The sequence below is a fragment of the Crotalus tigris genome, unplaced genomic scaffold (assembly GCF_016545835.1).
Source record: "Crotalus tigris isolate CLP2741 ecotype Arizona unplaced genomic scaffold, ASM1654583v1 scf7180000024338.4412243, whole genome shotgun sequence".
Lineage (NCBI taxonomy): Eukaryota > Metazoa > Chordata > Lepidosauria > Squamata > Viperidae > Crotalus > Crotalus tigris.
The window spans coordinates 3,726,701-3,749,375 of record NW_024100508.1 but is presented as its reverse complement, the minus strand read 5'-3'; the positions used below and the strand labels follow the sequence as shown (position 1 = coordinate 3,749,375).

General features: G+C 42.2%; 1 protein-coding gene across 5 annotated transcripts in view; it reads right to left on the bottom strand.

Moving 5' to 3' along the window:
* Positions 1–21,185, bottom strand: part of LOC120300133 (cytochrome c oxidase subunit 6B1-like) — a 68,162-nt gene extending 46,977 nt beyond the window's left edge. Inside the window, exons 1-4 of one of the 5 annotated variants that reach the window (XM_039325749.1) lie at positions 20,982–21,151; positions 20,554–20,648; positions 17,825–17,933; positions 3,993–4,093 (exon numbers count right to left, since the gene is read on the bottom strand). In XM_039325749.1, coding sequence (XP_039181683.1) covers positions 3,993–4,093; positions 17,825–17,933; positions 20,554–20,595 — 252 coding nt within the window. In that variant the 5' untranslated portion in view covers positions 20,596–20,648; positions 20,982–21,151. Of the gene's footprint in view, positions 1–1,842; positions 1,878–3,992; positions 4,094–11,138; positions 11,154–17,824; positions 17,934–20,553; positions 20,649–20,981 lie in introns of those variants that run through there. The other 4 variants (XR_005554549.1, XR_005554550.1, XR_005554551.1 and 1 more) reach the window with 4 other exon arrangements.
* Positions 21,186–22,675: the final 1,490 nt, after the last annotated feature.

Sequence of the window (22,675 nt, the reverse complement as noted above, 5' to 3'; positions counted from 1 at the left end):
TAATTGGAAAAATGATGATGGGACCTACCAGAGAGAATACTTAAAAAAGAAACATTTGTTTGAATATGGTTAAAGAAATAGAAAAGATTTGGAATATATATGTTACTCTAAGAGGCATGAATCCCATAAATAATATAGTATGCTTTCCTCCCCCATTTTAGATATTTAATTGAAATTGAATTTAAGAAAATTATCATGGATAAAAAATGTTTTGAATAACAGTTAAAGGACTAAATGATTAGACGTATTAAATGGAATATTTAAAGATTAAACATATTTTTAATTATGGTTAAAAAGAATACATTTCTTTGAATGTAGTAAGACTAATATGGAAAAAATGGAAAAGAAACTCTTAAGAATATGAATAGATGATATTTTCAGTCAATGTGTAAGAAAGTCTCTTTCTTCCTTGCACCCATCCAAAAATACTTCCATTTTTTATGCAAATAAAAGCATGGCTAAAAATATGGTCATTTCTTACAAGGCAAGAATAACACTAAGTTAGGACTCCAAAGAGGTTCAAAAACAGAGTTCTCTACCAACAGGAGTTCTGGTGCAATATTTATGACATCAGAAGAAAAGAGGGGGGGGGAAGCCAGCTACAAATTTGTTTTCTACCAATATCCTCCAATCTGCTGCTAAAGAGAAAACAGTCTGCTGTGTTCAAAGGGTGTGTGATATGCAATCCACAGCTGGCCCATCAGGTGAGTTCTGATTTGTACATCAGAATGGCTGCTTTAAATTCTAAGGCTAAGCCATTGACAATCACATTACACAAACCTCAAGAAAGAGAGGTTGGTCTGCCAATTAGAACATTATTTGTTTTCTAGCAAATAACCAATCTTTTTTGGAATCTCTAAGAAGAGATTCCTAGATGGATATTTCATGGTGTGGCTGCTGCTAAAAATGCCAGTGCTGGTTTCCTGAATGGGTCTTCCTGGGTCCCACGGCAAATCTCCTAGGGGATCTAGCCAAAGCACACCTGAAACAGGCCAGGAAAATATGCACACCCATGTGGAGTTTCAATGTGGAAGTTTTGCTAGCAATGGCAATTCCATAACAACAGCAGATAAATTGATAAGGGGAAAGTGATAAGCATTAGGCAGGAGCCCAGCATTACTTAACAACCTCTACATTGAGATGCTTCTCCAACTGAAAGGTTCTGAAACAGCATTCAAATGATGCTCAAGAGATTTCAGCTATTAATGTTGCATAATAATAATAATGAAAAATCACTAAAAATGATGTGTCTGCATAATTACTGAAGTAATGCTGTATTAGCAATATGTGACTACCCAAATGCGCATTACACTTGGAAACAATGTATGTAGCAAAACTGTCCATTGTATGCCTGTGAGAAACTAACCTAATGTATTACAATGTAGATTTCTATGTGTGTTCCTTTGTTCCTGAGAAAAGGAAAGTATAAAACTGTAGTCTGAACCCGCCCTCCATGTTTAGAATTGCTAGTCTTCATTGCTTCTGAACCTGCACAATAAATCTCTCTGCTAAACCCTCTGGAATTCGTAAAAGTTCCTTGCATTTTCCACAAGACTATGACCTAAGTCAAGTCTCCTAAAAAAAAAAAAAAAAGGCATGCCCAGGAGATCAACCTCTCCAAAACACAAGACAGTTCTCAGGAAAAAAAAAAAAAAAAAAAGCAAAATGCTGTAATTCTCTACTACTGACTGCTAGTTGATGGGTAAGGAAAAGTGGATTCACCTAAGAAAACTTTGGAGAGGTGAGGAGTTGCATCAATTATATTAACCAAGGTAGTTCTGCCAGCAGCCCCATGTCTAATTTAGATTGGGGAACCTATTGTCACATGGAGCTGTTTTGTCGTTCTCTATCTTGCTTCTTATGGATTCAGACATTTTCTGAAAATAAATATGAAATCAGGTGCTTCAAAATGTCAACTATTAGAAGACATTTCCTTAGGAGAAAGATCAGGTTTCCCCATGGTAATTTTATTTCCCAAAGAATGAATACAGGATTGCCCTAGATATCTTATTCTAAGTAGAACCCTGCTCAGAAATCATTGTCTACTCTTTATTGTATGCCTTCTTATTCTCTTGTAATCCCTTCCTCTGTAATGAATGTAAATACCAACATGAATTCTTTTCCAATTATCTCAGTGCTGGAGTGAGCATTCCAAAGACAGAGGAATGGGGGAAGGGGCTGCAAGAGCTACCCTTTTACTTGGCTTCCTTGTAAGTCAGGTTTTGGAAACCTTTCCCACCCTTTGTCCTCACCCAGATGTTTGGGATAGTATTCTTTGGACACTATAAAGCAGGGGTGTCAAACTGTCAGCCCACAGGCCTGATTGCCAGCAATGGGGAAAAAAGTCATGATAAGTCACCACACGTCACATAATTGTCAGTTTAACACCCCAGCTATAAAGCAAAGGAAAGCTAAGTAAAATCACTTGCATGTGATTGGACTTAGTAACAGTTTAACAACTGAGTTGCCTGTCAAGGATTCCTGGTACAATCTGATTCTCCTAGCTGCAATCAGTGAAACAAATTAAATTTTCTGCTCACATCAGCTATAGAAATATGTCTGGAACTCCTTCCTGCTAAATAGAAAAAAGCCTTGATATCCTTACCAGTGACCAACAGCTATTTTAATCTAATACATTAATATGCCTCTCCGTTCTAAAAAACCTTCTGATAACAGACTGGAGATACGGTTTCATCCTTAAACTTTACAGCAGACAAGCTAGATTTTAGCAAATCAGTTCTAGATATATATTCTAGCCTACTGAAAAGAAATGATATATATGACATAAGGCCTCTGAATGCTCACATGTCAAGAAATTGGAAGCAGATACTTTATTCTGCAGTTCTGCTTACTGGCTTTGACCCAAAATAATAAAAATGGGTGTGGTTGGTAGGATGATCAGATTAATAAACAAACATCTGAACCTTGAACAGATGACTAAATAAACATCTTGCTTATTAATTACTTCAATCTAGATGCAGTTTGAAAGAAACTTGCATCTACCAAAGTGATAGTTTCTAACCAGCTCCTAAAATATTAGAATTGAATAATGGGAAGAAAGCATAAGTTTTCATAAACTTGCTAGTTGTGTCCCTTTAATTAAGACTTCATGACATGTTAAAGAATAGACGAGCACCTTTCCTAAAAGGATTACCTGGGGAGGGGGGAATGAAAGGTACAAAGGTATCTTGCCTGCAGACAGGAAAACAATAACAAAAATGACATGCCACATGTGATACAGTGTGCCCCTTACTGTAGTATTAAGTACTGAAGATTTATACACATTAGCTGGCTTCAACGGCAGCCTATGCTCAGACTACAAGACAGATGTTGTGTTCTCACAAAGAAAACAATTGTATGAGGGCTTCACTTGTGTCTGACATGATAAAACAGTGGCTTCCCACCATTCACCAAACCATAGTTACTGCCCCATTCCATTTCAAGGCTACCCCAGCTTTTGTGAGAATTCCACTATTAGAAATTCAAGCTGTTTTAGCAAAATCAAGACAAAAGCAAGGGGGGGGGAAGGACCCTGATGCCCGAATCTGATGTACCCCAACCTTCTTGCCAATGTTCCTAATCTTCATGTAAGTGCTAATATATGATGAAAAGACAAGATAAGCTATCTGGGCCAAGACTGTCACACAATCTCCAATTAATGATGATGATGGTTTATTAAATTTGTGGAATAGTGTCATTAGGCTGAAAGGTTACCTTCTGTATTAAGTCTGCTTGGGTGCACATTCTTTTCAAACAAATGGAGGTTTTTGATGGTGTGGAGTTGGTAATCAATTGTTTCCCAGATGGAATGGAACTGCAACACCCATGATTGATATGCCAGGGATTCTAGTGCTTTACTCCAAAGTATTTTGGTCTGACCTTTCATGGCTGACCCACTGAAAAGGGAGAGATCTTTTACTGAGTCTCTTCCTTTGCCCCCAACTGGTTTCTTGTACAAAAATACTTTAGACAGACTTACATAATTTACTTACCCAAAAAGAAGGGCACAGGGATGAGTATACTTTTTTATACCACTGACAGACATAGGGATCAGAGCCTTTGGCATTCATAGCTTTCTCACAGCGATAGAAATCAACAGGAAAAAAAATTCAAAATGCATCTAATCTAAGATCCAGAAGAGCCCTTCAAACAGAACCGTGTATAATCCTGAAGAATCTACAAGACTGCGTATTGTCCAATACCTGGGTCTCCAAAATAAAAAAGAACCTCCCTGTATCCACCATTTTGCCCTCCAACACATCCAAATACAGTGGTGGGATTCAGCCGGTTCTCACCACTTTGGCAGAAACTGTAGCTAATTTTTTGATGCCCAGGCCCAGAATGGATGTCCGGAAGCAGCATCAGAGAGAACCAGTTGTTCACATATTTGAATCCCAGCACTGTTCAGGCTGCATGATATAGAGCCAAGTTACATAAGGATGTGAAGGGTTGGAACAAAGGGAAATTGTTTAGTCTAACTGTTGGTTTCTTGCTTTTTGGCTCTGTTGTCTGATTTTTATTGGCTAACAAAGTTTACAAAGCAATGCTACCAACTTTCTAATGTGTGGCACTTCTGGACATGACTCTGCCAGCCTTCCAGATTGTTGGCCACCCAGCTGCTTAATTTGATCAAATAAAGTGCTGTTTAATCAAGAAGTCTCCTCTTGGGTTATGTAATTAGATTAATATGGTATCTCAAGTTTAAGGGATTGGGACCTTACAGCAGAATGCATATATTTCATTTGTATGGTGCCAAACACAGTGGTTTTTTTCCCCACAGGCTTTCCCATCTCTACCCATCCCCAAAACTAATGTGCCAATGGCCAGGAGAACACAGACTGCTACCCAAAGACCCAGATGGGCGTGCCCTCCCTTCGAGGTGGAGGCAACCTGAGGACAAGGCCTTCCCACACTCTTCACAAGGGTCAGGAGCACTGGGGATCATCCTCCAAGGATAAAAAGAAGGCACAGAGGAGCCGGGTTCCTCTCCCTGGGCAGCTGCGAGTGAGTCCCGGCTTCTCATCGCAATGAGGCTGACGAAGCAGCAGCTTCCTCAAAGTGACTTTCAGCTGCAGAAGAGGCCACCAAGATGCCAGAATCAGCGATGGGGAGGCTAGAGCAGCATCGGAAGAACAGGTGCAGTTCTAGCTCTGCCCCTCATTTTCCTGTTGGGTCCGAACCCCAAAAGCCCAGCTGCTTCTAGAGCGGAGGTAGGGAATTATGGCTCCCCTTATGACTTGTGGACTTCAAATCCCAGAATTCCTGAGCCAGTCTGGTAGCATAGCTGGATACCCTCCCCCCCCAGTTGTACAGACTTCAGCTTCCACAATTACCATCTTGACTGGGAAATTCTAGGAGTTGAAGTCCAGGTTTCTGGAGAGGATGAAATTTAAAGTTTAAGGCTAATTTTAAACAAGTCAAATTCAAACAAATTACAATTGTGGAGAGCATCCATCCAATGCTATGCATAGCCAGCTTTCCTGATCTCGTTTTCCAAAACTAGATCCTAGAATGGAAAAGGTGGAGTTTTCAAACCAGTCTCACAACCCTGAAAATTGTTGGACTTAAGTTAGTATCAGTTGCCCCCACTATTCATAATATGGAAACAGTTGTTTCTCCACACCAGCTAAACAAATGGGTCAACTGAGTGTGTGGTTGTTTTATATGGTCTAGCTCCCTGGCTTTTTTAGGTTTAAAAATATTTCCAGTTAAAAGAAAAAAAATCTGTTTTCCTTCTGTCCTAAAGCTGAAGTGAATTCTGCACCATAGACTGCATTAATCACATATTAGGGTTTTTTACTTTCTGGAAGGATCTGCTTCCATTGAGATACATATCCAGTCTTGTTATCAGTGTTCTTTCGTGCTTCAGGCTCAGTGGTGGGATTCAGCTGGTTCGCACCACTTCGGCAGAACCTGTAGCTAATTTTTTGTTGCCCAGGCCCAGAATGGACTTCCGGAAGTGGCATCCATGCAGAGAACTGGTTGTTCACATATTTGAATCCCACCACTGTTCAGGCTGCATGATCTAGAGCCAAGTTACATAAGGATGTGAAGGGTTCTGGAACAAAGTGAAATTGTTTAGTCTAACTGTTGCTTTTTGCTTTTTGTAATCAGCTTTAGCACCAGAGAAATTTCATGCAAGCTTGGGAAATGTGTACATGGATGTGATACACTGAAGGAGGGAATAAGGCACTGTTTAGGAATGATTGATGTCTTTCTTGTGATGGAATGGCTGTGTTGTCTGATTTTCATTGGCTAACAAAGTTGGTAAAGCAATTCTACCAACTTTCTAATATGTGGCACTTCTGGATGTGACTCTGCCAGCCTTCCAGATTGTTGGCCACCCAGCTGCTTAATTTGATCAAATAAAATGCTGCTTAATCAAGAAGTCTCCTCTTGGGTTATCTAATTAGATTAATATGGTATCTCAAGTTTAAGTAAGGGACTGGGACCTTACAGCACCATGCATGTATTTCATTTGTATAGTGCCATCACAACACATATGCCTCTGATTCCCTAGTAGATACTGCCTTTAAGAGTATATAGAAAATACACTACACCAGACATAGCACCCAAAGACTTTTTTTCTGCTAGAAAGATATATAGCTGGGATCTTCAAACCTGGCCCTTTTATGACTTATGGACCTCAACTCCCAGAATTCCTCAGCCAGGCATAGCTGAGTTTTGAGTGATATTTTCACTCAACTGTTTAAACCATGACTCTCCTCTTCGTAAAAGAGTTGTTGGCTTAGCCTGCTCAACAGCTAGCCTGCAAAGAAAGACACAATAATCTAACACAATGTGTGAGCCCGTGTGATATCTGATGCCCTTTTCAAGATCAGATCTTTATGTGTTCACTGGCTGCCTATGATAAGAGGAGGCAACATATGAGGCTATTCAAAAATGTTGAAATCAAGACCATGTACCCATGTAAATTTTTCACGTGGTACTTGCTTAACCCAGAACATGGGATTAGCAACTAAGAAATGAGCAGCAGTGAAATGGCTGACCCTGGTGTAATAATTTCTGTTATCACCCATACAGGCAGCTATAAAGTTTCCCCTGTAAATATAAGCTATTTAACACAATGAATGGAAAGGCTTCTATCTTGTTAAAAGGGGTCCAGTGACAAAGCACCACATATACCACATTAATGACATCTGTCCCATTCTTTGAGAACATTACCATAGATAAAGCAAGTGATAGAACACATTCCCCCTTTATGGATTACTGCCTTGTCGTGGCAAAGGGGCTTGCGTAACTCAATGAAGCTATAAGCTATGCCGTGCAGGGCCACCCAAGACAGACAGTTTATAGCAGAGAGTTCTGACAAAATGTGATCCACTGGAGAAGGAAATGGCAAACCACTCCAGTATCTTTGCCATGAAAACCGCATGGACAGTACTAAAAGGCAAAAAGATATGACGCTGGAAGATGAGCCCCTCAGGTCGGAAGGTATCCAATATGCTACTGGGGTAGAGCAGAGGGCTAGTACTAGTAGTGCCAGAAAGAATGAAGCAACTGGGCCAAAACCGAAAGGACGCTCAGCTGTGGATATATCTGGTGGTGAAAGGAAAGTCCGATGCTGTAAAGATTTTTTCTCCATAGGAATCTGGAATGTAAGATCCATGAATCAAGGCAAGCTAGACGTAGTCAAAAAAGAGATGACAAGACTGAACATCGACATCTTAGGAACCAGCGAACTAAAATGGACAGGAATGGGTGAATTTAACTCAGATGACCATCAGGTTTATTACTGTGGACAAGAATCCCTCAGAAGAAATGGAGTAGCCTTCATAGTCAATAAAAGAATAGGAAAAGCAATACTGGGATACAATCCCCCAAATGACAGAATGATCTCAATTCAAATCCAAGGCAAACCATTCAATATCACAATAGTCCAAATCTATGCCCCAACCACTGGTGCTGAAGAGGATGAAATTGACCAGTTCTATGAAGCCCTACAGCGCCTTATAGAATTAACACCAAAAAATGATGTCCTTATCATCATGGGGGATTGGAATGCTAAGGTAGGAAGCCAAAAGATAACCGGAATAACAGGCAAGTTTGGCCTTGGAGTACAAAATGAAGCAGGGCACAGGCTAATAGAATTTTGTCAAGAGAATACGATGGTCATAACAAACACTCTTTTCCAACAACCCAAGAGACAGCTCTACACATGGACATCACCAGATGGTCAACACAGAAATCAGATTGACTATGTGCTCTGCAGCCAAAGATGGAGAAGCTCTATACAGTCAGTAAAAACAAGACCAGGAGCTGACTGTGGCTCAGATCATGAGCTTCTCGTTGCAAAATTTAGGCTTAAATTGAAAAAAGTAGGGAAAAGCACTAGGCCACTCAGGTATGAACTAAATCATATTCCTGATGAATATATAGTAGAGGTGACAAATAGATTTAAGGAATTAGATCTGATAGACAGAGTGCCTGAAGAACTATGGATGGAAGTTCGCAACATTGTACAAGAGGTAGCAACTAAAACCATCCCAAAGAAAAAGAAATGCAAGAAAGCAAAATGGCTGTCTGAGGAAGCTTTGCAAATAGCTGAGGAAAGAAGGGAAGCGAAAGGCAAAGGAGAAAGAGAAAGATACACCCAATTGAATGCAGAATTCCAGAGAGTAGCTAGAAGAGATAAGAATGCCTTCTTAAATGAACAGTGCAAAGAAATAGAAGAAAACAACAGAATAGGGAGGACCAGAGATCTCTTCAAGAAAATTGGAGATATGAAGGGAACGTTTCATGCAAAGATGGGCATGATAAAGGACCAAAATGGCAGAGACCTAACAGAGGCAGAACGAGATTAAGAAGAGATGGCAAAACTACACAGAAGAACTATACAAGAATGAGCTTAACATCCCAGATAACCACAATGAGATGGTCACTGACCTCGAACCAGACCTCCTAGAATGTGAAGTGAAATGGGCCTTAGAAAATCTGAGCAACAACAAAGCTAGTGGAGGTGATAGTATTCCAGCTGAGCTATTCAAAATCTTAAAAGACGATGCAGTAAAAGTGCTACACTCAATTTGCCAGCAAATTTGGAAAACTCAACAGTGGCCACAGGATTGGAAAAGGTCAGTTTACATTCCAATTCCAAAGAAAGGCAATGCCAAAGAATGTTCAAACTATCGCACCATTGCACTCATTTCACATGCTAGTAAAGTTATGCTTAAAATCCTACAAGCTAGACTCCAGCAGTATGTGGATCGAGAACTACCAGAAGTACAGGCAGGATTTCGAAGAGACAGAGGAACTAGAGATCAAATTGCCAACATACGCTGGATCATGGAGAAAGCTAGGGAGTTCCAGAAAAACATCTACTTCTGCTTCATTGACTACGCAAAAGCCTTTGATTGTGTGGATCAGAACAAATTGTGGCAAGTTCTTAAAGAGATGGGAGTACCAGACCATCTCATTTGTCTCTTGAGAAACCTATATGCGGGTCAAGAAGCAACAGTGAGAACTGGACACGGAACCACTGATTGGTTCAAAATTGGAAAAGGAGTCTGGCAAGACTGTATACTGTCGCCCTGCCTATTTAACTTATATGCAGAGCACATCATGAGAAAGGCAGGGCTAGATGAATCAAAAGTTGGAATTAAGATTGCCGGGAGAAATATCAACAACCTAAGATATGCAGATGATACCACTCTAATGGCAGAAAGTGAAGAGGAACTAAAGAGCCTCTTGATGCGGGTGAAGAAGGAGAGTGCAAAAGTTGGCTTGAAACTCAACATTAAGAAAACCAAAATCATGGCATCCGGCCCTCTCAATTCCTGGCAAATAGATGGGGAAGAAATGGAGGTAGTGACAGATTTTATTTTTCTGGGCTCCAAGATCACCTCAGATGGGGACTGCAGCCAAGAAATTAAAAGACGCTTGCTCCTGGGGAGGAAAGCTATGGCAAATCTAGACAGCATACTAAAAAGCAGAGACATCACCCTGCCAACAAAAGTGCGTATAGTCCAGGCCATGGTTTTCCCAGTTGCAATGTATGGCTGTGAAAGTTGGACCATAAGAAAGGCTGAGCGCCAAAGAATTGAGGCCTTTGAACTATGGTGCTGGAGAAGACTCCTGCGAGTCCCTTGGACTGCAAGGCGTTCAAACCGGTCAGTCCTAGAAGAGATCAACCCTGACTGCTCTTTAGAAGGCCAGATCCTGAAGTTGAAACTCAAATACTTTGGCCACCTAATGAGAAGGAAGGACTCACTGGAGAAGGGCCTAATGCTGGGAAAGATTGAGGGCAATAGAAGAAGGGACGACAGAGAATGAGATGGCTGGATGGAGTCACTGAAGCAGTAGGTGTGAACTTAATTGGACTCCAGAAGATGGTAGAGGACAGGAAGACCTGGAGGAACGTTGTCCATGGGGTCGTGATGGGTCGGACACAACTTCGCAATTAACAACAACAACAAAGAACACATTCATGAATCATTAACTGAGTTAGCAGGATAAACACAGGCATGGGTACTATGCATTTTATTAGAATGGGTAATATCCAAGGTTTTGTACTATTAAATGATTCAGATGCTTAGGCAGACAAGAGCCATTTCAGACAATCCTTCAGATGCACACATAGAAAGGACTCAGCAGTGCAACATCCTGAGTAGGGGGAGATACTGGCAGACAAAAGACCATCAGATTTTGCCTGGAAAAGCGCCATTTCCCCCAAGTTCATCCCAGTTGTCAACCTGCAAAAGAACAGGACATTCCTTTGATCACCGTTTCTCAATAAGAGTTATCCCGTTAGAACTGAAACTCTTCCATACAATTATGCTTCTCAATTATGTGCTGAAAGCGAGGGACAAGAAATATTTTGAATACAATTCTGAATGGAGTGTTTTGATGGTGTGGAGTTGGTAATCAATTGTTTCCCAGATGGACTGGAACTGCAACACCCATGATTAATATGCCAGGGATTCTAGTGCTTTACTCCAAAGTATTTTGGTCTGACCCTTCATGGCTGACCCACTGAAAAGGGAGAGATCTTTTACTGAGTGTCTTCCTTTGCCCCCAACTGGTTTCTTGTACAAAAATGCTTTAGCCAGACTTACGTAATTTACTTACCCCAAAAGAAGGGCACAGGGATGAGTATAGTTTTTTATACCACTGACAGACACAGCGATGGAAATCTACCAGGAAAAAAAAATTCAAAATGCATCTAATCTAGGATCCAGAAGAGCCCTTAGAACAGAACTGGGTATAAGCCTGAAGAATCTACAAGACTGTGTATTATCCAACACCTGGGTCTCCAAAATAATAATAAAAAAACATGGCTGTATCCACCATTTTGCCCTCCAACACATCCAAATACATTTTATGATGATGATGATATATCATCAATCCTGTGTTTTCACATTCTCCAACCAATTGTTGCTATGGAAAAAGTTAGTGGGGGATTCCATACTTGTCAGAATCCAATCATATTTCATCTTTAATTATCAAATATAGAAACTCCCAATTCTGCCTTCTCTGGATTCTGCCATCAGAGGGAGAGAAGGGGGAGAACAAAGGGGCTTTATGGCCCTCACTTCCTTCAGTACACTTCAAAGAGCTGAATGCTGAATGTGTGTTTATTGTAACATCAAAGCGTTAGCACTAGAGGACCTTATCATAACAAAGCAGGGTATTTGCCTTTCATGTAGTTACCTGAAGTCTCCATTCAGACGGAAGAAAGAAGAAAGGGGGTGGAATTGTGATACTTGAAACTATCACTGGAAGGGGGGTTGATTGGGTGGGACTACTGGGGAACCCCTTAAAACCTTGAATGGGAGAGCTTGAACCCCAAGTCCTGTCTAGCATGCCTGCAACCATTTTCTCTTAATAAAGGATTCCTGTTGGAAGAATTATTCCAAGAGTTCTGTCTTCTTAAGATGCAAAGTGGGGTGGGTCCTTACATTAGACAGGACTTGCAAAATTAATCCACCTGGAAGGGAGACCCTTGCCGGGGGATTTTGCAAAAAATTTACCATGTCAGACAATGGAGAAAGAGAGGGGGAAAACTCCCTGGAAAGAGAGCCGCTGACCCAGTTGGAACCTTGCCAGATGTTGGGATCTGAGAGGTCAGATTCCTCGGGAGAAGAAGTGGTGGAGACACAGGACCACAAGCCTCGCTGGTCGATGAACGTTGGAAAGAAAAGTGAGTGGAGAAAGGAATCAAGAAAGGTGACCCTGAGACGGGGGACCAAGCAACCAGAATGGAAGCAGGAGATGGAGAAATCCCTGCACGCAAGTGAAGAGGGAGGAAGCTGGGTACCGTACTCAGACTGGATCCTAGAGAAAGCTATTGACCTGATGAAGAGAACTCTCAGCTCCCTAGGAGAGGAGAATACTGAGCCCTACGGCCGCCCCAGTTCCTGGAGCCACAAAGGGAGAGACACCGAGGGGGACGTGGAACCTGCAACCCCAGGGACATCTACTGATCCAGGAGCCCCCACCCCCTACCGGACCACAGATGGCAATCTGGACGGAAGACACTACCACCCACAACGGAGGCACCGATCCATTCCAAGACATCCACCGTTGGAGTGAAATTCAAAGGGGAGCCAACACGCTTGGGGTTTTTCCTAACCCAAGTACTCAGCTACATGGAGGAATATGGGCAGGACATTCCCAGCGACAAAGCCCGCATCCGGATCGTGCAATCTGCCCTGGATGGACCAGCTGCGGATTGGGTAGTGAACTTGCATGACTCCAATGCCCCAGAACTCAGTAACTTCAACCGTTTCATGTCCTCTTTGAGAAGACGATTTGAAGACCCCCTGGCTGATCGCAAAGCCCGTGAAAGAATGACAACGATGAGGCAAGGCAAACGCCCAGTGGCCGAGTATACACAAGAATTCCGGGCCATTGCCAGCAAACTGAATTGGCCAGAAGACATCCTCCTTGGCCATTTCAAAGACGGACTAAACTATGATCTATATGATGCTTGCCTGCCCCGAGGGGACCCACATCGACTTGAAGAATGGTACGTTTTGGCAGAGGAAGCAGAGATCGACATATTGAAGAGGCACCACCGAAGAAAACAATGGAGCCGCCCCCCGCCTGAGCTGACACACCAACCGGTGAAATCATCGGATACAGCCAAGAAGCAAATGGGGTGTTTCAAGTGCGGAAGAGAAGGGCATCGAGCTGTAGAATGCCGCTCAAAGGCCCCCCAGCACAACCCAGACAGATCCCCAATCAACAAACCCAGAGAGTATTCAGCTAAGCCAAAAGAAACAGCCATGAGAATGATGGAAATTGCAGAAACCCCCACCTCTGCTCACCAAGGGGAAAGAACTCCAGCCTACACCACAGGGACGGTGGATGCCTCAGATGACAGCTCGGAGGGCGAACCCCTGGTAAGTGGATGCATCACACCCATCTTCAAAACAGTGACTATATTAATCCCCCCCATGCCCGAAGCTGTGAAGGTGAAAGCCTTAATAGACTCTGGCTGCACCCGCTGCCTCATTAGCCCAACACTAGTGGGGAATCTGGGCATCCCATCCAGGAGACTGGAACAACCAATCTCATTTGGCCAGCTAGATGGATCCATAGCAGGGGGGGGGTGCCAGCTACCCTAGCCACTCTGCCAATACACCTCTCCCTGGGCAACCATGAAGAGGACTTAACGTTTGTGGTGACCCCAGGTATGGAATGCCCAATGATTCTAGGGATGGAATGGTTGAAAAAATGGAACCCCTGGGTAAATTGGAGGACGACAGAAATCAAATTCCCGAAGGGGGACCCTATGGACTTAAAACCCCAAGGGAGGCTACCAGAATCAAGAATAGAAAAAGCATCCATAGGAGAGGAAAAAAGATTAACAGAAATACCAGAGGAATATAGGGACCTTGCTGAAGTCTTCAGTGAGGAGAGGGCGAATGAGCTTCCCCCCCACCGACCCACAGACTGTACCATTGAATTCAAGCCTGGGGCAAAACTCCCGAAGCCCAGATTATACTCCATGAGCCCAAAGGAGAAGGAGGAAATGGAAAGATTTATAAAAAAAAACCTGGAGAGAGGTTTCATTGAGCCAGCCAAGCCTAAAGTGGCTGCCCCGGTCCTTTTTAGAGAGAAGAAGGATGGCTCTTTACGTTTATGCGTGGATTATAGGGCCCTGAATACAATCAGTGAAAGCAACCTATACCCGCTGCCCCTCATGAAAGACATGCTGTCACACCTATCGAAAGGGAAAATTTTTTCTAAACTAGACCTAAGGGAAGCTTACTATCGCGTGAGAATCAAGGAAGGGGACGAATGGAAGACTGCATTTAACTGCCCCATGGGGTGCTATCAATTCAAAGTCTTGCCATTTGGATTACAAGGGGGCCCTGCAGTCTTTATGCAATTAATCAATGACGTTCTAAGGGAGCACCTATTTAAGGGGGTCCTTGTTTACTTGGACGACATTCTTATCTTTACTGAAACAAAAGAAGAACACGTCAAACTTGTCAGAGCGGTTTTAAAGAAGCTGCGAGCCGCTCACCTATATGCCAAACTCTCAAAATGCGAATTCCACCAGGAAAGGATAGACTACCTAGGCTATCGCATATCCCCACAGGGCATTGAAATGGACCCGGAGAAGGTCAAAGCAGTACTAAATTGGGCACCACCCCGCACAAGAAAGCAACTACAAAGTTTCCTGGGCTTTGCAAATTTTTACCGCCAATTCATCCCCTCATTTGCACAGATAGCCTTGCCCCTCACTAACTTACTAAAAACGAAGGGAACACCCTCAGTAAAACCTAGCCAGCCACTAACATGGACAATGGAGTGCCAAGCAGCGTTTGAGAGACTAAAGAGACTTTTTTCTGCCGAACCAGTACTAAGGCACCCAGACATGGACAAGCCCTTCATAATACAGGCAGATGCAAGTGATGTGGCAGTGGGGGCTGTGCTATTACAAGAAAATGATGATGCAGTATTGCAACCCTGTGCATATACATCCAAGAAACTCACGGAAACAGAACAGCGCTGGCCCGTATGGGAGAAGGAGGCTTATGGGATACGTTGGGCATTACTCACGTGGCGACAGTTCCTGGAAGGCAACAAAATCCCCTTCCAGGTGTGGACTGATCACAAAAATTTAGAAGCCCTGAAAACTTCCAGGAAACTCAATCCCAAACAAGCCCGCTGGTCCCAGCATTTTCACCAATTCCAATTTAAGCTCAAACATTTACCAGGAAGAAAGAACTTCCTGGCAGATGCTCTATCTCGCATGCCCCAATATAACAGCGCACGAACCACAGACTCTAGACCAATAATGGCAGAGTCACAACTGGCAGCGCCAGTAACCACAAGGACCCAAGCCAAAATAAAACCACAACTGGACAGCCAAACTGGGATTGAATTCAGAAAAAGTTTGGAAACAGATTGGTTCCAGAAAAACAAACATGTGTGCACAATGAGAGACGGATTGCCTTGGGTAGGGGAAAAGTTATATATACCAACAACTCAAAGACTAACTTTCATGCACCTTTGCCATGACACAAAATCAGCAGGGCATTTTGGATTTGTAAAAACTTTACACTTAATTAAACGGCAATTTTGGTGGCCATCAATAAAAAAGGACATAGAAAGTTATGTTGCCAGCTGCCCAACCTGTGCATCAGCAAAGAGGTTGCAAGGGAAATCGCCAGGGCTATTACAACCAGTGGCAAGTCCCTCAGCCCCCTGGAGGGAAATAGCCATGGATTTTATAGTGGAATTGCCAGAAAGCAATGGGAATACTGTTATCTGGACAGTCACGGACCTATTTTCCAAACAGGTGCACTTTATCCCTTGCCAAAAAATTCCCACTGCAAAGGCCTTAGCAAAACTTTTCATCCAGCACATTTACAGATTGCACGGGGCACCCCAACGCATCATCTCTGATAGGGGAGTGCAATTTACGTCTGCATTTTGGAAGGAATTTTTATCCCTCTTAGGGACCACTCAGGGATTGACATCTAGCCACCACCCTCAAGGAGATGGACAAGCGGAACGCTGCCAGTCGGTACTTGAGCAATATTTGAGATGTTTTTTAAATTTCCAACAGAGTGATTGGACGGACTTACTTCCTTTTGCAGAAGTTGCCTACAATAATGCAGTCCACTCCAGCACAGGCTACACTCCTTTTCAAATAGCCAACGGTCAAAGTTTCAACCCTATGCCAGAGTTAACCCCAAAAGAACCAACGATCCCTTCACTGAAAGAATGGATGGAAAACCTACAAAACACCTGGCCAATAGTCAGAAAATCACTAGATGAAGCTAGGCGGGCATACAAAGCACAAGCCGATAAAAAAAGGGTTGAGCCTACACCATTCATTATAGGAGAAATGGTGTACTTATCTACAAAATACCTAAAGTCCCTACAGCCCTGTAAAAAACTTGGACCAAAATATATAGGACCTTTTCCAATTAAAAGAATCATAAATCCAGTAACAGTAGAATTAGAATTACCCAAAAATCTCAGGCAAATACACCCAATTTTTCATTGCAGCTTGCTGAAAAGAGAGCATCAGTCACCTCTACGGCCAAAAATCCCCCCCCCCACCACCTCCAATCATGGTGGAGGGCGAACAACACTTCGAAATAAAGGAAGTCCTTGACTCTAGGAGATATCATGGAGCAACTCAGTACCTAGTTGCCTGGAAACACCTCCCTGCCTCACAAAACGAGTGGGTCCATAAACGTCATGTCAGAGCCCCGAAACTATTGAAGAAGTTTCACACAGAGTATCCCAACAAGCCTAACTAACTTTTATACCTGTTTTGTTTTCTTGCAGGTGGATCTCTCTTATTGTTAAGAGGGGCCGGATGTCAGAATCCAATTATATTTCATCTTTAATTATCAAATATAGAAACTCCCAATTCTGCCTTCTCTGGATTCTGCCATCAGAGGGAGAGAAGGGGGAGAACAAAGGGGCTTTATGGCCCTCACTTCCTTCAGTACACTTCAAAGAGCTGAATGCTGAATGTGTGTTTATTGTAACATCAAAGCGTTAGCACTAGGGGACCTTATCATAACAAAGCAGGGTATTTGCCTTTCATGTAGTTACCTGAAGTCTCCATTCAGACGGAAGAAAGAAGAAAGGGGGTGGAATTGTGATACTTGAAACTATCACTGGAAGGGGGGTTGATTGGGTGGGACTACTGGGGAACCCCTTAAAACCTTGAATGGAAGAGCTTGAACCCCAAGTCCTGTCTAGCATGCCTGCAACCATTTTCTCTTAATAAAGGATTCCTGTTGGAAGAATTATTCCAAGAGTTCTGTCTTCTTAAGATGCAAAGTGGGGTGGGTCCTTACAATACTGTTTTATACAATCAGTCTAACCAGAAAATAAAAGTTATCAAATTCCCACAACTCAATATTCTTGCTTGCATATTTTTTTTTATTAAATGTATATGGCATTTGATCTCACTACTGCAGTGACTCTTTTATGCAAGATAAACAGTGTTTTTCAGAAGATTGAGGAGTTTTTAACGTAATCAGGACTGCCTACCTAATATAGTTAAAACTTTGTTTTACCATGGCAAACTATAACCCAAGCTGTCAAAAAAGTTCAAAAGATAAATTACAGAGAAAAAAGGAAATGTATTGTGTTAAAACTAAAAAAATAATTTGTTAAAGCCAAAGAAATTATTCTTCATCTTGTAACTAGTGTTTTAAATATAGGAGGGAGAGGCAGCAATACCATTTTTAAACCTTTCATAAATATATTATTTTTACTTCAACAGAGAAAAACATGTTTTACAAAGATTTCAGAATATGAAATCTTTTTTCTTATTCATAATGCAGAGACATAAACATTCACATGCATCAATTATACTAACCAAGGTAGTTCTGCCAGCAGTCCCGTGTTTGATTTTGATTGGGGAACCTACTGTCAAATGGAGCTGTTTTGTAGTTCTCTATCTTGCTTCTTACTGATTCAGACATTTTCTGAAAATAGATATGAAAGCAGGAAATTGATATATCCTGGTGCTTCAAAATGTCAACTATTAGAAGACATTTCCTTAGGAAAAAGATCAGGTTTCTCCATGGCAATTTTATTCTCCAAAGAATTTAATACAGGATTGCCCTAGATATCTTATTCTAAGTAGAACCCTGCTCACAAATCATTGTCTACTCCCTAATGTATGCCTTCTTACTCTCTTGTAATCCCTTCCTCTATAATGAATGTAAATACCAACATGAATTCTTTTCCAATTATCTCAGTGCTGGAGTGAGCATTCCAAAGGACAGAGGAATGGGGGAAGGGGCTGTAAGAGCTACCCTTTTACTTGGCTTCCTTGTGAGTCAGGTTTTGGAAACCTTTCCCACCCTTTGTCCTCACCCAGATGTTTGGGATAGTATTCTTTGGACACTACAAAGCAGGGATCTTCAGACTTGGCCCTCTTATGACTTGTGGACTTCAACTCCCAGAATTCCTCAGCCAGGGTCGCTTAGGGCCAAGTTTGAAGACCCCTGCTATAAAGCAAACGAAAGCTAAGTAAAATCATTAGCACATTTGTGGTCATGAGATTGGACTTAGTTAATAGTTTTTTTTTTAACAACAAAGTTGCCTGTCAAGGACTACTGGTACAGTCTGATTTTCCTAGCTTCAATCAGTGAAACAAATTAAATCTTCTGCTCACATCAGCAATATGTCTGGAACTCCTTCCTGCTAAATAGAAAAAAGCCTTGGCATCCTTACCAGTGACCAACAGCTGTTTTAATCTAATACATTAATATTCCTCCCCATTTTAAAAAAAAAACCTTGTGATAACAGACTGGAGATATGGTTTCATCCTTAAACTTTACAGCAGACAAGCTAGATTTTAGCAAATCAGTTCTAGATATATATTCTAGCCTACTGAACAGAAATGATATATATGACATAAGGCCTCAGAATGCTCACAAGAAATTGGAAGCAGATACTTTATTTGCAGTTCTGCTTGCTGGCTTTGACCCAAAATAATAAAAATGGGTGTGGTTGGTGGGATAATCAGATTAATAAACAATTAAACATCTTGAACCTTGAACAGATGACTAAATAAACATCTTGCTTGTTTATTAGTTCAATCTAGATGCAGTTTGAAAGAAACTTACATCTACCAAAATGATAGCTCCTAAAATATTTCAATTGAATAATGGGAAGAAAACAAAAGTTTTCATTAAATTGCTAGTTGTGTCCCTTTAATTGAGACTTCATGACACTTTACATAAGAGAAGAGCACCTTTCCTAAAATAATTACTGGGGGAGGGGAATGAAAGGTACAAAAGTATCTTGCCTCCAGACAGGAAAACAATAAGAAAAATGACATGCCACATGTGATATAGTGTGTGCCCCTTACTGTAGTATTAAGTACTGAAGATTAATACACATTAGCTGCCTTCAACAGCAGCCTATGCTCAGATACAAAACAGATATTGTGTTCTCACAAAGAAAACAATTGTATGAGTGCTTCACTTGTGACTGACATGATAAAACAGTGGCTTCCCACCATTCACTAAACCATAGTTTCTGTCCCATTCCATTTCAAGGCTACCCCAGCTTTTGTCAGAATTCTGCTATTAAAAATTCAAGCTGGTTTAACAAAATCAAGGTAAAAGCAAGGGGGGGGGAAAGGACCTTGATGCCCGAATCTGCTGTACCCCAACCTTCTTGCCAATGTTTCTAATCTTCATGTAAGTGCTAATCTATGATGAAAAGACAAGACAAGCTATCTGGGCCAATGCTGTCACACAATCCCCCAACTAATGATGATGATGGTTTATTAAACTTGTGCAATAGTGTCATTTGGCTGCAAGGTCACCTTTTGTATTAAGTCTGCTTGGGTGCACATTCTTTCCAAACAGTTTTCTTTTGCTACCAGAAGCCCTCGACTTACAACAGTTCATTTAGTGAATGTTCAAAGTTACAACAGCACTGACCATTTTTCACACTTGTGACCATTGCAGCTTCCCCACAGTCATGCAATTTACATGCCAAGGCTTGACAACTGGTTCCTATTTATGCCGGCTACAGTGTCCCGGGGTCACATGATCATCTTTTGTGACCTTCTGATAAGCCGAGTCAATGGGGGAAGACAGATTCACTTAACAACGGTGTTACCAACTTAACTAATTTTACTAATTTAACAACTGCAGTGATCCGCTACCAAATGTGGAAAGAAAAGTCATAACATGGGGCAAAATTCACTTAACAAACTTCTCAGTTGTGCAACATAAATTTTGGGCTCAACTGTGGTCATTAAGTCGAGGACTACCGTATTACAGAGAAGACTGTCTTTGGGTGAGGCCACAAAGGGCTTCGTCTGAGTGGAAAGAACTTCTTCTGCCTAGGAAAAATTGAGGGCAGATTTCACCCAAACCATCTTCCTCCACCCCCTTCCTCCCTCCCTCCCTGAGCCCCCCTTTTTTGCAGTTGTTGGGGGTGGGGGGTGCCAAGAATAAAAAGGGGAGGTGACCAAGAAAAATAGGACTGTCTGCATGAGCCCCTTCCTCCATGTATACCCGGGGAAGGCAAGGCAGGTTCCCCATCAACAGAACCAGAACTGTGGCTGTTTGGGGTCCAAACCTCCCGAAGGAACCCGGCCTCCTCCTCTTGCTGCCACTGCATCCACTGGTCTCCAACCTTCCTCACCCCTGGAGATGGGGAGGCCTGGAAAAAATCTGGAAAAATTGGGGGAAAAAGAGGGGTTCCCCTGTTTTTTAAAATATGGTTTTGGGAAAAAAAGGGGGGGGAATGTTTTTTCCTCATTTTTCCAAGTTTTTTTCTCCATCTCTACCCATCCCCCAAACTGATGTGCAGGTTCGCAGCTTGCGAACCAAAGACCCAGACGGGCATGTCTCCGCGTCGGGGTGGAGGCGCCCTGAGCACTGGGCCTTCCCGCGCTCTTCCCGGGGTCGGCACCGCCGGGGAACCCCCTCTGAGGACGGAAGCAAGGCCCGGAGCAGCCAGGCTCCTCTCCCCGGCCGGCTGCCAGCGAGGTCCCGGCTTCTCACCGCAATGAGGCTGACGAAGCAGCGGCTTCCTCAAAGTGACTTTCACCCGCAGAACAGGCCACCAAGATGCCGGAATCAGCAACGGGGAGGCTAGAGCAGCACCGGAAGAACGGGAGCAAGGACATTCTAGCTCCGCCCCTCGTTATCCTGTTGGGTTCCAACCCCAAAGCGCAGCTGCTTGTAGAGCGAAAGTGGGGAACTATGGCTCCTATTATGACTTGTGGACTTTAACTGCCAGAATTCCTGAGCCAGTTCAGTACCATAGATGGATACCCTCCCCCTAGTTGTACAGACATCAGCTTCCCTAATTCTCCACAATTACCATCCTGGCTGGGAAATTCTACAAAATTCCAGGCATCTGGAGAGGATGAAATTTAAAGGTGAAGGCTAATTTTAAACAAGTCAAATTCAAACAAATTACAGCTGTGGAGAGCATCCCTCCAGTGCTGTGCATTGCTAGCTTTCCTGATCTCCTTTTCCAAAACTAGATTCTAGAATGGAAAATGTGGAATCTTTTGAAACCAGTCTCACAACCCTGCAAATTGTTGGACTTAAGTTAGTATCAGTTGCCCCCACTATTCATAATACGGAAACAGTCATTTTTCCACACCACCCAAACGAATGGGTCAACTGAGTGTGTTGTTGCCTTTATATGGTCTAACTGCCATTTTAGATTTAAAAATATTTCCAGTGTTCTTTCGTGCTTTAGGCTCAGTGGTGGGATTCAGCTCAAATGGATGGAGGCAGCATCTGGGTCTGTGTGTTCTGCTTCCAAAGGTTTGGGGAAGGGTTGCAGGGCTGAAAGATACAAGAACAAGGTCTCCCCCCACCTTTCTGGGTGGACTCTCCCAGGAGAGGCAGACAAAAGGTATGGAGAACAAAGGGCAAGAAAAGAATTGGGAAGGGGGGGGGTAGCTTGCAGGCAGTTTAAAAAGGGCATTAATACTGCAGTTATTAAAGAAACAGATAGACAAATGGGGAACAACAAAATGAAATGTTTCACCTTTGCACTTGACCATTTGCAATAAATTAAGGACAAGAACTTGAAACTTGAAAGGAAGAGGAGAAAAAAAATGCTAGGCAGCTTGAGAATGCTGAAAACTCCAAATAATTTTAGAAGCCTAATATTTTAATATGTGCAACTTGCCAAGGGTAGGAAAACATTTATTCTAAAATAGACCACATCGTTTTAGAGATTGAGAAATGCTTATATATTTGGGATAAGAAAAGTTTCATAGTAGCTTCAACAATAAGTGATAGGATATGAAAAGTAACTTAGGAAAATTATTTCCCCACACAAGCAGACTTGAGCTTCAAAAGGCTCTTGTAGATAGACACACATTTTTCAGGAAAAGGATAGACAGATAAAACCCATTTAAGACACAAACTCATTTATAACACATTGCAGAATGATTTTCCAGAGCTTGGGGCAGGAACCCAGCAGGCAGGACATCCCCTTCTCACTCCAATAAAATAATTTAACACTGGATTCCCCCTGGAACAAAAATTAACACCTTTTAGACAGAATTGAGAAGGAAATTAACCCAACAACAGACACTGACCAAAAAAGAAATCAGAAATGACAATTTTGGAAACCATGAAATGGTATTCCAATGAAACAATGTACAAAAGAAATGGTTTACATCCATCAAAGAAAGGGACTGAGTTACTTGGCAATAAACTCAACAGATTTT